This window comes from Salvelinus namaycush, chromosome 36 (assembly GCF_016432855.1).
Source record: "Salvelinus namaycush isolate Seneca chromosome 36, SaNama_1.0, whole genome shotgun sequence".
NCBI classification, from domain to species: domain Eukaryota; kingdom Metazoa; phylum Chordata; class Actinopteri; order Salmoniformes; family Salmonidae; genus Salvelinus; species Salvelinus namaycush.
The window spans coordinates 4,551,663-4,568,719 of record NC_052342.1 but is presented as its reverse complement, the minus strand read 5'-3'; the positions used below and the strand labels follow the sequence as shown (position 1 = coordinate 4,568,719).

Sequence of the window (17,057 nt, the reverse complement as noted above, 5' to 3'; positions counted from 1 at the left end):
GGTACAAAAGTATCTTTATCCACAGTAAAACAAGTCCTATATCGACATAACCTGACAGGCCGCTCAGCAAGGAAGAAGCCACTGCTCCAAAACCGCCATAAAAAAGCTAGACTACGGTTTGCAACTGCACATGGGGACAAAGATAATACTTTTTGGAGAAATGTCCTCTGTTCTGATGAAACAAAAATAGAACTGTTTGGCCATAATGACCATCATTATGTTTGGAGGAAAAAGGGGGAGGCTTGCAAGCCGAAGACACCATCCCAACCGTGAAGCACAGGGGTGGCAGCATCATGTTGTGGGGGGTGCTTTGCTGCAGAAGGGACTAGTGCACTTCACAAAATAGATGGCATCATAAGAAGGACAATTATGTGGATATATTTAAGCAACATCTCAAGACATCAGTCAGGAAGTTAAAGCTTGGTCGCAAATGGGTCTTCCAAATGGACAATGACCCTAAGCATACTTCCAAAGTTGTGGCAAAATGGCTTAAGGATAACAAAGTCAAGGTATTGGAGTGGCCATCACAAAGCCCTGACCTCAATCCCATAGAAAATTTGTAGGCAGAACTGAAAAAGCGTGTGCGAGCAAGGAGGCCTACAAACCTGACTCAGTTACACCAGCTCTGTCAGGAGGAATGGGTCAAAATTCAACCAACTTATTGTGGGAAGCTTGTGGAAGGCTACCCGAACCATTTGACCCAAGATAAACAATTTAAAGGCAATGCTACCAAATACTAATTGGGTGTATTTAAAAGTTGGAATAAATCCCTCTACTATTGTTCTTACATTTCACATTCTTAAAATAAAGTGGTGATCCTAACTGACCTAAGACAGGGAATCTTTACTAGGATTAAATGTCAGGAATTGTGAAAAACTGAGTTTAAATGTATTTGGCAAAGGTGTATGCAAACTTCCAACTTCAACTGTACTTGAGTATTGATGTTTATGGTTAGGTATATTAGTGCAACGACAGTGCTTTTTTTTGCAAATGTGCTTGTTAAATCACCCGTTTGGCAAAGTAGGCTTTGGTTCGATAAATTAACAGGCACTGTATTGATTATTTGCAACGCAGGACAAGCTAGTTAAACTAGTAATATCATCAACCATGTGTAGTTAACTAGTGATTATGTTAAGATTGATTGTTTTTTTACAAGATAAGTTTAATGCTAGCTAGCAACTTAGCTTGCCTCCTTGCGGCACTCGCGTAACTGGTGGTCAGCCTGCCACGCAGTCTCCTCGTGGAGTGCAATGTAATCGGCCATAATCGGCATCCAAAAATACCGATTGTTATGAACTTGAAATCGGCCATGCCGATTAATTGGTCGACCTCTACTCTGCATGCTTCGTCTGAAGTGTCGGGACAAGTTGTAGTCTTTCAAGACAGCGATGCCCTCTTTGCAAACAGCTTTCCCTGATACCTCAACACAGAAATATTTAGATGTCCACTCTTGCTGGAACAACCTACATTCGTTGTCTACTTTCCTTATCTTTGAAACATTTATTTTGAGCTAGCTACTATTTGTAACTGTGACGTGTGTGTCAGCCTGTTAGTCACCATCTGTCCTCGTGCAGTTGTTATTTATACGTTCCTTCAAAATAAATGTCCCGCAAGCGGTGGGAGTTACATCATTACACAATGGCGAGTATTCATTGAGCTTTTAATTTGAATAACAAATACGTTTTTCTAAACTTTACTATCGCAAATTCTTTATGTTATCTGAGCATGATTCCGCTGGCCACTTTGAATCAGGTCGTGGGCTGCATATGGCCCCCGGGCCGGCCTTTGCCCAGGCCTGGTTTAGAGCTTGAGGTAGTCACCTCATACAAGGACCCGGGAGTATGGCTAGACACAGGTACACTGTCCTTCTCTCAGCACATATCAAAGCTGCAGGCTAAAAGTTAAATATAGACTTGGTTTCCTCTATAGTAAATCGCTCCTCTTTCACCCCAGCTGCCAAACTAACCCTGATTCAGATGACCATCCTACCCATGCTAGACTACAGAGACGTAATTTATAGATCGGCAGGTAAGGGTGCTCTCGAGCGGCTAGATGTTCTTTACCATTCGGCCATCAGATTTTCCACCAATGCTCCATATAGGACACATCACTGCACTCTATACTGCTCTGTAAACTGGTCAGCTCTGTATACCTGTCGCAAGACCCACTGGTTGATGCTCATTTATAAAAACCCTCTTTGGCCTCACTCCCCCCTATCGGAGATATCTATTGCAGCCCTCAGCCTCCACATACAACACCCATTCTGCCAGTCACATTGTTTTAAAGGTCCCCAAAGCACACCCATCTCTGAGTCACTCCTCTTTTCAGTTTGCTGCAGCTAGCGAATGGAACGAGCTGCAAAAAAAAATAACCTCTTCATTCAAACACTCAAACATGGACACTCATACTGACAGTTGTGGCTGTTTCGCGTGATGCATTGTTGTCTATACTTTTTTGCCGTTTGTGCTATTGTCTGTGCCTAACAATATTTGTACCATGTTTGTGCTACTACCATGTGTCGCTACCGTGTTGTTGTCATGTGATGCTACTGTGCTGTGTGTCTTAGGTCTCTCTTTATGTAGTGTTGTCTCTTGTGATGTGGGTTTTGTCCTACATTCTCAATACCAGCCCCCCTCCCCGCAGGCATCCTATTGCCTCTTGGTAGACAGTCATTGTAAATATATTTGTTCTTAACAGTTTAATTATTACCGAACATCAATATGGTACAGTTGATCTGTGTCAAAACCGCATATTTTTTTTTTAATAGACATAGGTTACCTCTCCCAATCTTCACAACAAATTTGTCAATATGACTTGACCATGATAACTGACTATCCAATGCTAGGAGTTCAACTTCATCAACGGTTCAGGGCTAAGAGAATGCTTTGAACCAAATACAATTGTTTTAGATGTATTTCAGAACAGTTTATTACCCATTCTGACACTAACTGTAACTACTTGCTAAGAGTCTCAGTGCGCTCACTGGCTGTAGGTGCTGATGTATAGTGTGCAATCGTCAGCATACAGTCATTTTAGCTTCTTCTAAGACAAGTGACAAATCATTTGTAAAAACAGAGAAGATTAACTTTACTTTTTCCACATTTTGTTACATTACAGCCTTATTCTAAAATTACTTCAATTGTTTTTTCCCCCTCAATCTACACACAATAACCCCGTAATGACAAAGCAAAAACAGGTTTAGACAATTTATTACAAATAAAAAAATTCTATATCAAATTTAAATATCTATTCAGACCCTTTACTAGGTACTTTGTTGAAGCACCTTTGGCAGCGATTACAGCCTCGAGTCTCCTTGGGTCTGACGCCACAAGCTTGGCACACCTGTATTTGGGGAGTTTCTCCCAGTCTTCTCTGCAGATCCTCTCAAGCTCTGTCAGGTTGGATGGGGAGAGTCGCTGCACAGCTATTTTCAAGTCTCTCCAAAGTTGTTAGATAGGGTTCAAGTCCGGGCTCTGGCTGGGCCACTCAAGGACATTCAGAGACTTGTCCCGAAGCCACTCCTGTGTGTTCTTGGCTGTGTGCTTAGGGTTGTTATCCTGTTGGAAGGTGAACCTTCACCGCAGTCTGAGGTCTTGAGTGCTCTGGAGCAGGTTTTCATCAAGGCTCTGTACTTTGCTCTGTTCATCTTTCCTTCGATCCTGACTAGTCTCCCAGTCCCTGCCGCTGAAAAACATCCCCACAGCATGATGCTGCCACCATGCTTCACCATACGGATGGTACCAGGTTTCCTCCAGACGTTATGCTTGGCATTCAGGAGTTCAATCTTGGTTTCATCAGACCAGAGAATCTTGTTTCTCATGGTCTGAGAGTCCTTTTGGTGCCTTTTGGCAATCTTCAAGCGGGCTGTCATGTTCCTTTTACTGTAGACTGGCCACTCTACTACAAAAAGGCCTGATTGGCAGAGTGCTGCAGAGATGGCTGTCTTTTTGGAAGATTCTGCCATCTCCACACAGAGGAACTCTGTCAGAACTACCATCGGGTTCTTGGTCACCTCCCTGACCAAGGCTCTTCTCCCCCGATTGCTCAGTTTGGCCGGGCAGCCAGCTCTAGGAAGAGTCTCAGTGGTTCCAAACATCTTCCAGTTAAGAATGATGGAGGCCACTGTGTTCTTGGGGACCTTCAATGCTGCAGAAATGTTTTGGTACCCTTCCCTAGATCTGTGCCTCGACACAATCCTGTCTCGGAGCTCTACGGACAATTCCTTCAACCTCATGGCTTGGTTTTTGCTCTGACATGCACTGTCAACTGTGGGACCTTATATAGACAAGTGTGTGCCTTTCCAAATCATGTCCAAACAACTGAATTTACCATATTTCTAGAAACCTGTTTTCGCTTTGTCATTATGGGGTATTGTGTGTGATTGATTAAATCGTTTTTTCAACCCCTTATCAATTTTAGAATAAGGCTGTAACATAATATGGAAAAGGGGAAGGGGCCTGAATACTTTCCAAATGCACTGTATCTGACGTTAGAGAAGCTCCCATTGAAGAATACTCAGTTCTACTGGATAAGTAACTCTCCAACCATGTGATGGCAGGTGATGTAAAGCCATATCAAGTGAGTTTTTTTCAATAACAAATTATGATCAATAATATCAAAGGCTGCACTGAAATCTAAAATACAGCTTTTAGCCAATCATCAGTCATCAGAGTCACTGCAGTACAAGTTGAAAGTCAGTAGTTAACAAACATATATTTTTGTAATAAGTTCAAAACAATTTTCTCCATTAGTTTACTAAGAACAGGCAGCAACTTGATTGGGTGCCTGTTAGAGCCAGCAAAGGGTGCTTTACCATTTTTAGGTAGTGGAATTACTATAGCTTCCTTCCACGCCTGTGGATACACACAATCCTTTAGGCTTTTGTTAAAAACATGGCAAATAGGGGTGGAAAGTCTGCTACCATTCTCAATAGTTTGCCCATCTCGGTTGTCTATACCTGGTGGCGTATTATTGTTGATGGATAACAATAGTTTTTAGACACAAACTTGACCAAATTCAAAACACCAATCCTTCCATCATATTTGAATATTGAAGTTCTAATAATGAGAGTAAACTGTTCAAATGTAATTTCACTTCTCAGTTTGTCCCCTTTACCAGTGAAAGTAATTGAAATTGTCTACAGTTGCCGGAGAGGAAGGAAACCGATCTGGGATTTCACTATGAGGCCAATAGTGATTTTAGGATGAACTTAGGATGGTTCAACATTTGTAGTTACTTTGCAATATAAGCCTAAATGACAAAGTAAAATGAAGGAAGCCTGTACAGAATATGCATCCTGTTTGCAATAAGGCACTAAAGTAAAACTGCAAGAAATGTGGCAAAAAAAAATGTACTTTATGTGTTGTAACTTTAATGTGTTACAGAGTTAATGTTTAAGTTAATTCATTGAGCTGTATCTAAAGATATTTCTTTACAGTTATTTACGTATGTAATTGTATTGGTTAGTATTGAATTACGCTTTTGACTGCAAGTTCCAGAATGCCTTGCGACAGGAAGTAGAGAGTGAACTCGCTAGTTAAGTGCAATTAACAGGTGATTATATGGCTCCTTTGCGCTAGCAGCTTGCTGGCATTGCTCTGTAGAATCTAAAGTTGTTAAATGTAACGTGATCAAGTATTATTACTAAAAGAAGCTTTCATATCAAACCCGACATCCCGAGTCATTACTTTGAAGATAGTTATTCTATATTATGTCCTAAATACAAAGTATTATGTTTGGGTCAAATCCAACACAACACATCACTGAGTAACACTTCATATTTTCAAGCATGGTGGTGGCTGCATCATTTTATGGGTATACTTGTCATCGGCAAGGACTAGGGAGTTTTGCACAAATCCTAGAGGAAAACATGGTTCAGTCTGCTTTCTAACAGACACTGTGAGACAAATTGACCTTTCAGCAGGACAATAACCTAAAACATGGCCAAATCTACACTGGAGTTTCTTACCAAAATAGTTAATGTTCCGGAGTGGTCTAGTTACAGTTTTCTGAAATCGGCTTGAAAATACATGGCAAGATTTGAATGGGCTGTCTAGAAATGATCAACCACCAACTTGACAGAGCTTGAAGAATACATTTTTTTAAAAGGTGCTCATTTTGTACAATCCAAATGTGCAAAGCTCTTATAGGAATTATCCAGAAAGACTCATAGCTGTAATCGCTGTCAAAAGGTGCTTCTACAGAGTATTGACTCAGGGGTATTTATTAGATACACTACATTACCAACTGTTGGGAGATTAGGCCCGGCTCGCAGTTGGCGTTCCAATTCTTCCCAAAGGTGTTCGATGGGGTTGAGGTCACAGCTCTGTGCAGGCCATTCAAGTTCTTCCACACAGATCGACAAACCATTTCTGTATGGACCTCGCTTTGTGCACGGGGGCATTTTCATGCTGAAACAGGAAAAGGCCTTCCCCAAACTGTTGCTAGCACAGAATCATCTAGAATGTCATTGTTTGCTGTAGTGTTAAGATTTCCCTTCACTGGAACTAAAGGGCCTAGCCTGAACCATGAGAAACAGCCCCAGACCATTATTCCTCCTCCACCAAACTTTACAGTTGGCACTATGCATTCGGGCAAGTAGCTTTCTCCTGGCATCTGCCAAACCCAGATTCGTCCATCAGACTGCCAGATGGTGACGCGTGATTAATCACTCTAGAGAATGCGTTTCCACTGCTCCAGAATCCAATGGCAGCGAGCTATACACCACTCCAGCCGACGCTTGGCATTGGATATGGTGATCTTAGGCTTGTGTGCAGCTGCTCAGCCATGGAAAGCCATTTCATGAAGCTCCCGACGAACAGTTGTTGTGCTGACGTTGCTTCCAGAGGCAGTGTTGCAACCGAGGACAAACGCTTCAGCACTCGGCGGTCCCATTCTGAGCTTGTGTGGCACACCACTTCGCGGCTGAGCCATTGTTGGTCCTAGACGTTTCCACTTCACAATAACAGCACTTTCAGTTGACAGGGGCAGCTCTAGCAGGGCAGAAGTTTGACCTTACTTGTTGGAAAGTTGGCATCCTATGACAGTGCCACGTGTCATAGGAGAGTGAAAGTCACTGAGTTCTTCCGTAAAGGCCATTCTACTGCCAATGTTGGTCTATGGAGATTGCAATGGCTCTGTGCTCGATTTTATACACCTGTCAGCAGTGGGTATGGCGGAAATAGCCAAATCCACTCATTTGAAAGGGTCTCCACAAACATTTGTATATATAGTGTATCTATTTCATTTTTCAATACATTTCTAAAAACATGTTTTCACTTTGTCATTATGAGTACTGTGTGTAGTTGTGTGAGAGAAAAAAATGTGGAATAGGGGTGTGAATAATTTCTTTAGGCACCGCCTTTGGCTTTCCTTGTTATTCATTGTTATCATCTCTGATTCAGATGGGTTGGGTTAAATATGGAAGACATTTTGGTTGAAAAGATTCAGTTGTGCAACTGACTAGGTATCCCTTTTCCCTTATTTTCTAAATGTTACGATCACTAGAACTGATATTGCTTTAACCAAGTGGGGGTACTAGAGACCATCATGTTTAACAAGACATTGTTACTGCTGGAAACCCACCTGATCCTGCAGGTCGTAACTGTCGTGCAGGAGCAGGCTGAGGACGTAGCGGGTGTAGATCATGGCATCGATCCCGCACTTCTCCAGCTCCTGGCCCAACCAGCTCTGCACTGGGCCCAGCGAGTGGAGCAGGGACATCTCAGAGGTGGGCAGGGGGCCAACTGGGGGGTGGGGGCGCGAGAAGCTTACAGGAGCAGGACCGTCGCTCACTGGACGCATGGGAATCTTTAGGTGTTGACCATTCTGAGGTGGAGCGGCATTGTGACAGGTGGATGTGGAGGGGCAGTAGTGGGGCGGTGGAGAGAGGGCAGTAGGGCCTATCTGGAAGGTGGGGATTTACTCCAGCAGGACGGACAAGAGGGAGTCTACTTGCAGAGACATGTAGGGGGCTGTTTTTAAAAAAATGTTTTATTGCCTTGAGCAAGTAGGGATCTTTACTTGTCAGGCATGGCTTTAACTGATGAAAGCCGATCAGCTGCTTGGCAAAACACTTGACGTGTTTGCGCATCAATCGGAGGGGATCATGTTGGGCTGCGGTTTACTCCACCGGCACAACCTGAAAGAGGAAACAGACTTGCGTCACTTCTCTGTGTTGCATTTAAATGTTTCACAAGGTGTGTTCTGTTAAACCATGATATAGGCCCTAGACTTAGAAGACTTACAAAGAACACAAAGCAGTTGCTCACAACATACTTCAACATAAAATGGCTTGTTGACCTTGTTCAATTATTGGTTACTACAGGCCACATCTCCCACCCTGCCCAAGTGCATATCTACAGGCAGTCTGTCCCGACAGATGGTTTTTAAAAGAGCAACTGCTCCTAAAAAAAAACTTGTCATTTAGAAAATAGTCTGTGGCATCGCTATGAGTATGCAACATTTATTATACTGTCAAAATTGACTACAAAGTGTCATAAAGTCAGTCTAGTCCATAACTGAGTTGTGAGACTTGTGGTCGTGACGTCATCACAAGGTTGGGTTTGGTTTCAATCCTGCCCACATGACAACAGCTGGCAGCACACAAGTAATCATTCATTTGTGCAGCTGCACTCAACCTGATCATAATGCCCTATGGGGCTAGATAGAGACCATCAGTAAATTACACAATGTACATGGAACAATATGTTAACTCCAATAGCTCCACATTTCAGTGGCCTCCAAACCAACAAATGTGAAAGCATTTAATGAGTAATCAAAAAAAAAAAAAGAGAAAAAAAAAGTCTGCAACATTTTGACAGTCCCCATCTAGCCCCACTAATTGGTTAAAGGATTTGGCTAAGTCTTCCCAGCTGCGAACACACACACACAGAAATCAACGTGCGTTTGAATTCAGTCATGGCAGCTAGCATTTATTAAATGAGCCAAATATTAAACAAGTCCCAATCAAGAAGTTCAGACACCCTTTACAATGTGTTCCACTAGCGCCAGCTGCCGGCTGTATAACACACAATTTGAGGTTACGGTAATTGGCCAGGCCAATGTACACGGGGGTCATAAAAGGGGAGATTACACTTCGTTATTATTAAGGCATTGCCTTATTATTCAAGGTATAAAGTAAATATTTAACAAATGCCAGGTTGGAAAGGATTTATCATATTTTTGTAATGACAACATTAACAGAGTCAAAACTAAGATATGCCTACCTTGTCGTTGGCTTTTCTGCATTACATTTTCTTTATGCAGATCCTATTTCGACGCACAAAACCATTCAAGCGAAGTCCGATGGGTTTTCTCCCACTTTTATATTTGTATAAAAGCTGCTGCTGCGGTCATTCGACCATTCTTCAAAGCAAGGATGCTGTAATGTGAGAAATAATGTAGCCTAAGCTACTGAAAATAGGCCTTTTACACGATTTAAATCATGACAGGAGCATTTGATTCTTATTTAAACAAATTGAGTCCGGAAAGATTCCTAAAGTAGCCTGTCTGAATGGACATACAGTTGAAGTCGGAAATGTACATACACTTTAGCCAAAAACATTTAAACTCAGTTTCACAATTCCTGACATTTAATCCTAGTAAATATTCCCTGTTTGAGGTCAGTTAGGATCACCACTTTATTTTAAGAAATGTGAAATGTCAGAATAATAGTAGAGTGATTTATTTCAGCTTTTATTTCTTTCATCACATTCACAGTGGCTCAGAAGTTTACATACACTCAATTAGTATTTGGTAGCATTGCCTTTAAAATTGTTTAACTTGGGTCCAACCTTTTGGGTAGCCTTCCACAAGCTTCACACAATAAGTTGCACCAAAGTACGTTCATCTCTAGGAGACAGAACGCGTCTCCTTCCTGAGCGGTATGACAGCTTCGTGGTCCCATGGTGTTTATACTTGCGTACTATTGTTTGTACAGATGAACGTGGTACCTTCAGGCGTTTGGAAATTGCTCCCAAGGATGAACCAGACTCGTGGAGGTCTACAATTTTTTTTCTGAGGTCTTGGCTGATTTCTTTTGATTTTCCCATTATGTCAAGCAAAGAGGCACTGAGTTTGAAGGTAGGCCTTGAAATGCATACACAGGTACACCTCCAATTGACTCCAATTATGTCAATTAGCCTATCAGAAGCTTCTAAAGCCATACGATCATTTTCTGGAATTTTCAAAGCCGTTTAAAGGCACAGTCAACTTAGTGTATGTAAACTTCTGATCCACTGGAATTGTGATACAGTGAATTATAAGTGAAATAATCTGTCTGTAAACAATTGTTGGAAAAATTACTTGTGTCATGCACAATATTGAAGCCTGTTTAAGTCAGCAGACTCTTACAAGATTATTTAAGAAGAAATCTGTGGGTCAGTTGTTAAACTTTGTCATTTATAAAAAATAAAACAAACTGCAATTCAGAGTTGCAAACACTTCTTGAAATTATTTCAGTAATTTAATGTCTCTCTCTCTCTCTCTCTTCTCTTAACACAAATGGACCAGAACTTAATTGAGCATCTGTTCTGTTTATTTTAGTACATTAGGCAAGGGAACGATGTGAAGAGCAAATGGAGGCTGAACTCATTTGATTGGGTGGCTTTCTAGTCTCAATTACAGATGCACGTTATGGGTTGCCCGTTATAGGCATCAAAAGGGCAAGATTGAGAGCTTTACAATAGATGGCCATAGATATATACCGATGCAAAACTATTTCAAACAGCAACACGATTGGTCAACTCAGTACATAGTTGGCATCCAATACAAAACTATAAACAGCCATATTTTTTACAGTGAAAGCTAATGTTAGCTAGTTCGCTGACACTTGCTAGTTCCAACATCTTGCTCTGAACAGAGGTTGCGCGCGAGTTGGCAGTCATTGCTGATGCGTTATTTTTGGTAGCTGAAGGAATTATTGGATTTCCTCACCCGAATAAACCCCCGTATGAATATGGTTTAGTTTACAAAAGTAATTGATTACTTTCTGCAAGTTATTAACCTCTAAAACGATTAAGTTAGCGACAACACTAGATAGCCAGATCAGCTAGCTAGCTCAAAAACTAGCTTGTCTACAGTACATGGAAACTTCCACGACCAGAACCAAAATAAAAGAAATGGAGAAATCATCATATGGACAATTAACAGCAAAAGATGGTATGGTTTTGGGTACTCCTCTTCAGAATGTAAGTGTGGGGGCAAATAATGCTTTGGGTGATGAAAATGCTCACAACTTGCGTCCATCCAGTCACCAGCTCAGGCCGTTACCTTAGGCCGGCACTCCAGTCAAGCCCCAGGGGGAAAAGGGGGCATGTCACTTCTTGAAATGCAAAACAATATTGTGATTCTTTTGACAGCAGAGATGAATGAAAGGGCAAATAGCTTGGAGGACATGGTTAGGGAGAATACAATGAAAATTGAGGTCATAAAAAAATATATATGTTGACTTTATCTTTGGAGAAGTGAAAACCCTCAAATGACATGAAGAAAATGGAAGTTATCGGCCAGGCAAATGAAAAAATGGTGGCTTAACTCGAGCAAAAGGTGAGGCTCCATGGATTTCCAGAGCAGGTGGGTGAGGACATCAAATGCAGATTTGTTGACATCTGTGTCATTTTCGAATCAAAAGCCAAACTTCAGGAAAATGTTGACATCGTTCATCGTTTATCGTTTGGGAAGACTCAAGGATCAAGACAAGAGACTGAGGACAACCATCATCCGGTTTACCAACAGCTCTACACGGGATCTTCTCTGGAGGCGAGCGAAGAATTGTGAGTTCCTCATCAAGCAAAAATTCAGGATCACAGAGGATCTGACCTCAGCGGACAAAATGACATGAGAAACTGTGGCCGATGGTGGCTACAGCTCGAATGGCAGGGAAAACAGCATTTGTCTGTCAGTGCAAGAGTGATCATCCATGGGAAAGAAATGCGGCCAAATCAGAACATTTGAGAGAGAGCCAGTCTAACTTGGACAGAACTGGTAGGCCTAAACACAAACTAATTGCCAGGTGAAAAGCAGCTTTTTATTGTAAAGAATTTACACAAACACTTGAATGAGAAAAGCCTGACCTGAAAACTTGTAAACTAAACTAAGGGTGAATAACTGCTTATTGTAAGGTCTACACAATGTCTCCCCCTTGTGGGAGTAAGTATAATTTGGTAACTTTATGACCAATATTACTTTGTTTTTTGTTGGAGGGGTTAATAATGGGATGGAAATCCTTTTGAGTTACATATCCTTAGGAAAAGCTTATATTAGCATAAGGTCGTTGGTTGAAGTTTGTCTTTATCTCTTTGTTCAATTAACGTCAGGGGTATTCGTAATTTACTCAAACGTAAGGCTATTTTCCTGTATTGCAAACGGTTTAATGCAGACTTTAACTTACTGCAAGAGACTCATGCTTGTTCTTCCGATCTAGCTTTTTGGGTAAAAATTAGGGATGCACCAATATGACATTCTTGGCCGATACCCGATATTTTCCTTGCCAAAAAACCTGATACCGATAACCGATTTTTTTTAAATTGCGGCCTTTTAAGCATTCTAGCACAGTTAAATAGTTAACATACACACACACACACGGGCGCAGCGGTCTAAGGCACTGCATCTCAGTGCAAGAGGCGTCATTACAGTCCCTGGTTCGAATCCTGGCTGTCTCACATCCGGCCGTGATTGTGAGTTCCATAGGGCGACGCACAATTGGCCCAGCGTCGTCCAGGCCGTCATTGTAAATAAGAATTTGTTCTCAACTGACTTGCCTTGTTAAATAAAGGTTACACACACACACCAAAAAGTTATTTGTCATTTACGTATGTCCCCATTACCAGTAAAACATAATCAAAACCTATTTCTTTCACTTACTTGCTGTGCTGTTTCGTTGTTCATTTGTTCAGTCGTTTCATTCTCAACCAGGATTTCTATGGAACGCCGTTTGGGTCTTTGACGTGTAAAATAACACAATTTGACGTGTCAAATAAGCTTGTTGACCAATCAGGACCTGAATATGACCGCACGTCACAATTTAACACGTTCATACATTTTTTACGTAGTTATTACACTATCACTCGTATTTCATATGTCACAAGGATTCATCGATACGTATGCTAAGATGCCGGAAAAGTTGTCAAGTTGTTATTAAGAGATATTTCTTTATCTGGACATGTACTTTTGCCAAAATCTGAAGTTCAGTCCCGATTAGTTTATACCTCCCTTGCCTTGGATGTTCCTCTGTCAGTAACTAAAATGGTTGAAACTAAATTATTTAACTTCATATGGAGGGAAAAAAACTCATTATTTAAGAAAAGTGGTAATATGTAGTACCCAAAGTGAGAGAGGGTTGAATGCTCTGGATTTTAAAACCTCTAATATAATCTTTAAGATCATATGGAAACAAAATTATTTAAGAAATTAGGATTGCATTTGGAATATAATCCCTAATTTAATATTCCAACAAATTGGTGGTCTAGAATTCCTACTCAAATGCAACTTTGATGTGGGTAAGATCCCAATTAAGCTTGCTAACTTTCATAAACAAGTACTTCTAACTTGGAACCTCATGTACAAGCCATAACTTTCCCCCACATAGATATACAATCTGGAAAAAATAAAAACATAAAATACAAAAACAAGTGTTTGTTTTTCCAGAACTGGTTTGACAACAGCATTATCTAGGTTAAACAATTATTGAATAATGATGGACAAGTATATGATTATCCAGATTTCATGAGACACAATGTTCCATTCACTGCTGAGGAGTTTCAAATAGTTTTAGAGCTGTCCCTAAAAGGTGCTATTCTTCTTTTAGGAGAATATAACAATACTCCAAGTGAAAATGTTGAGGATTTTGTAGCCTCAATACAGCTTGAAAGGAATTTACATTTTAAACTATAAATGTAATAATAACATGTATATAAGAAAACTGTCAAGATGTTACTATTCCCTCTGCTAAAATTTTGTCGAATGCAGCCCTAGGACAAGTGAACTGGAACAAAGTCTCGTTGTTGTCTGGCAAATATTGTATATCTATTAAGGTGAAAGAAGTATAGTTGAAGTTGGACGTTTACATACACTTAAGTTGGAGTCATTAAAACTCGTTTTTCAACCACTCCACAAATTTCTTGTTAATAAACTATAGTTTTGCAAGTAGGTTAGTAGTTTACAGACAGATTATTTCACTTATAATTCACTGTATCACAATTCCAGTGGCTCAGAAGTTTACATACACTAAGTTACTGTGCCTTTAAACAGCTTGGAAAATTCCAGAAAATGATGTAATGGCTTTAGAAGCTTCTGACAGGCTAATTGACATAATTTGAGTCAATTGGAGGTGTACCTGTGGATGTATTTCAAGGCCTACCCTCCAACTCAGTGCCTCTGTGCTTGACATCATTGGAAAATCAAAAGAAATCAGCCAAGACCTCAGAAAAAAAAATGTAGACCTCCACAAGTCTGGTTCATCCTTGGGAGCAATTTCCAAACGCCTGAAGGTACCACGTTCATCTGTACAAACAATAGTACGCAAGTATAAACACCATGGGAACACGCAGCCGCCATACCGCGTTCTGTCTCCTAGAGATGAGCGTACTTTGGTGCGAAAAGTGCAAAAAATGCTGGAAGAAACGGGTACAAAAGTATCTATATCCACAGTAAAACAAATCCTATATCGACATAACCTGAAAGGCCATCAGTCTGGAAGTTAAAGCTTGGTCGCAAATGGGTCTTCCAAATGGACAATGACCCTAAGCATACTTCCAAAGTTGTGGCAAAATGGCTTAAAGACAACAAAGTCAAGGTATTGGAGTGGCCATCATAAAGCCCTGACCTCAATCCTATAGAAAATTTGTGGGCAGAACTGAAAAAGCGTGTGCGAGCAAGGAGGCCTACAAACCTGACTCAGTTACACCAGCTCTGTCAGGAGGAATGGGCCAAAATTCACCCAACTTATTGTGGGAAGCTTGTGGAATGCTACCCGCAACTTTTGACCCAAGTTGAAAAATGTAAAGGCAATGCTACCAAATACTAATTGAATGCATGTAAACTTCTGACCCACTGGAAATGTGATGAAAGAAATAAAAGCTGAACTAAATCATTCTCTACTATTATTCTTACATTTCACATTCTTAAAATAAAGTGGTGATCCTAACTGACCTAAGACAGGGTATTTTTTACTAGGACTAAATGTCAGGAATTGTGAAAAATTGAGTTTAAATGCCTTTGGCTAAGCTGTATGTAAACTTCGACTTCAACTGTATGTTTTATTTTAATCCAAATGATATGGACCCTGATTTAAGTTTCATTGCTAATTTGTTTATTTTTAATGGAAGATTCTTCATCCATAAAATGAAGTGGGCGGAGAACAAACCCTTCTTCACATTATTTAAGATAGAATTTACATTTTATTTAGAAATTATCAGCAATACGCACCATTTAAAATGCATCTTGATATGTAATACCCCTCCCTGTCTGTTAGGTTTATGTACTCTTGTTTGTGTATTTCTGTTTTTGTATTTGTTTGGTTCATAATACAATTTTAAAAATACGACATCTTGCTCTGAACAGCACAGCCGATCTAACGTTGGGCATGCACTATAGATTATACGTCACTGTTATCCTATGGCTTGTTGATGTCAATCTAGCTAGCTAACAAATGACAGGAGACACATCAGTGACTGGCTGGCTTCAGCAAACTTCCTTGACACTAAAAGGTGCCTTGCTAGCTAACTAACGGTAGCCATGGATTATTCTGCATGATAGCTAGCTAGCTTAGTTAGCCAATGTTCACATTAACCAACGGGGGATAGTAAGTCAGCTGATAAGCATAAAACTAGCTAGTGATATAGGACTTTTCTTACGAGGTAGCCATTTCATTAGACACCATCAAACAAAGCTAGCCAACCCTAGCTAGCAGCACCACACACATTCAACTAGCCAGGGCTATAGCAAACGTTCAAAATTCCCCTAGCGTTAGCTAGCCACAAAGTTTGTAGCTAGCATAAAATTACGATAACACGTTAACTTGAAACGAGCAAATTTTAACTTATCCAATGTTTGACAGCCAGTGGCCGTCCACGCACTCAAATGGCGACCGCTAGCTAACTAGTTAACGGAACTAACCTAGGATACTTAACGTAGCTACAGTAACTAGCTAACGTAAGCGAAGGTAGCTAGTTAGCTGTCCACATCCAGTAATAAACGCCTATACATGATTGATCTACTGCTTAGGGAATTCATTTGGGTAACGGTAGTATTTAGAATTGTATTTGAATGACATTGTCACTGTAAACTTGACGCAGTTCTCGCTAACAGTAGGCGTGTGGGCAGATGACCGTTGACTGCTGCTATGATGGTGGAATTACAGAACGCGGTTTCCCATTTAACGCCATTGTACACACTGGCTCAAGTCACTTCCCTAAAGTTAAACGATACGACAACATTATCAATCCATACCATTTCGGGAATTTAGTGTGGGGAAGGGGCCAACATTGGAACTGAGTAGTCCCATCAAAACACTGCAAAGTAACAGTACAACATTCCGACAAAAAAAACTGTTGTGAAACGACAGAGGAGGAGCGGCTGACTGACCTAACCCGGACCTGAGACGTTTAAAAAAATAAAAAATAACATACGCCACGAATTCTCACTATGTAACGTAACTTGAAATATATTGCGCTTTTTAGTAAACATTATTATTAAGATATTGTTTCCTTACCTGCCGTTACTTGAAGTAAAGAGGAGAAGAGGGGGAGTGGTTACTTCTCTCCCGCTGCGTTCCGAGCTCGCGCTCCGGAATCCTCTGCAGTAGCATCACTTATCATGGACGCCAAACGGCAACCGCGACAGCGCTGTTTTCAATGCCGATATTTCGACATTACATGAATCTGACGACATTACGGCTCTGACGCGAAGGCCCTGCCCCTCTGAGCAATGGCTCCTTTTGATCCAACATGTCGTGCATACAGGGACAGTTTCATACCGAAAGCTTCCGCCCCATCAGTCTCCAGGCAACAAGGCGAACCTCTACCATCCTACAACCAGTAGGATTTATTCATCCGCTC

General features: G+C 40.9%; 1 protein-coding gene across 1 annotated transcript in view; it reads right to left on the bottom strand.

The window, feature by feature from the left end:
* The window catches only part of LOC120030586 (uncharacterized protein KIAA0232-like), a 34,913-nt gene extending 18,103 nt beyond the window's left edge, over positions 1 to 16,810 (bottom strand). Inside the window, exons 1-2 of the mRNA XM_038976008.1 lie at positions 16,712 to 16,810; positions 7,585 to 8,140 (exon numbers count right to left, since the gene is read on the bottom strand). Coding sequence (XP_038831936.1) covers positions 7,585 to 7,803 — 219 coding nt within the window. The 5' untranslated portion in view covers positions 7,804 to 8,140; positions 16,712 to 16,810. The remainder of the gene's footprint in view (positions 1 to 7,584; positions 8,141 to 16,711) is intronic.
* Between the last annotated feature and the right edge of the window lie 247 nt (positions 16,811 to 17,057).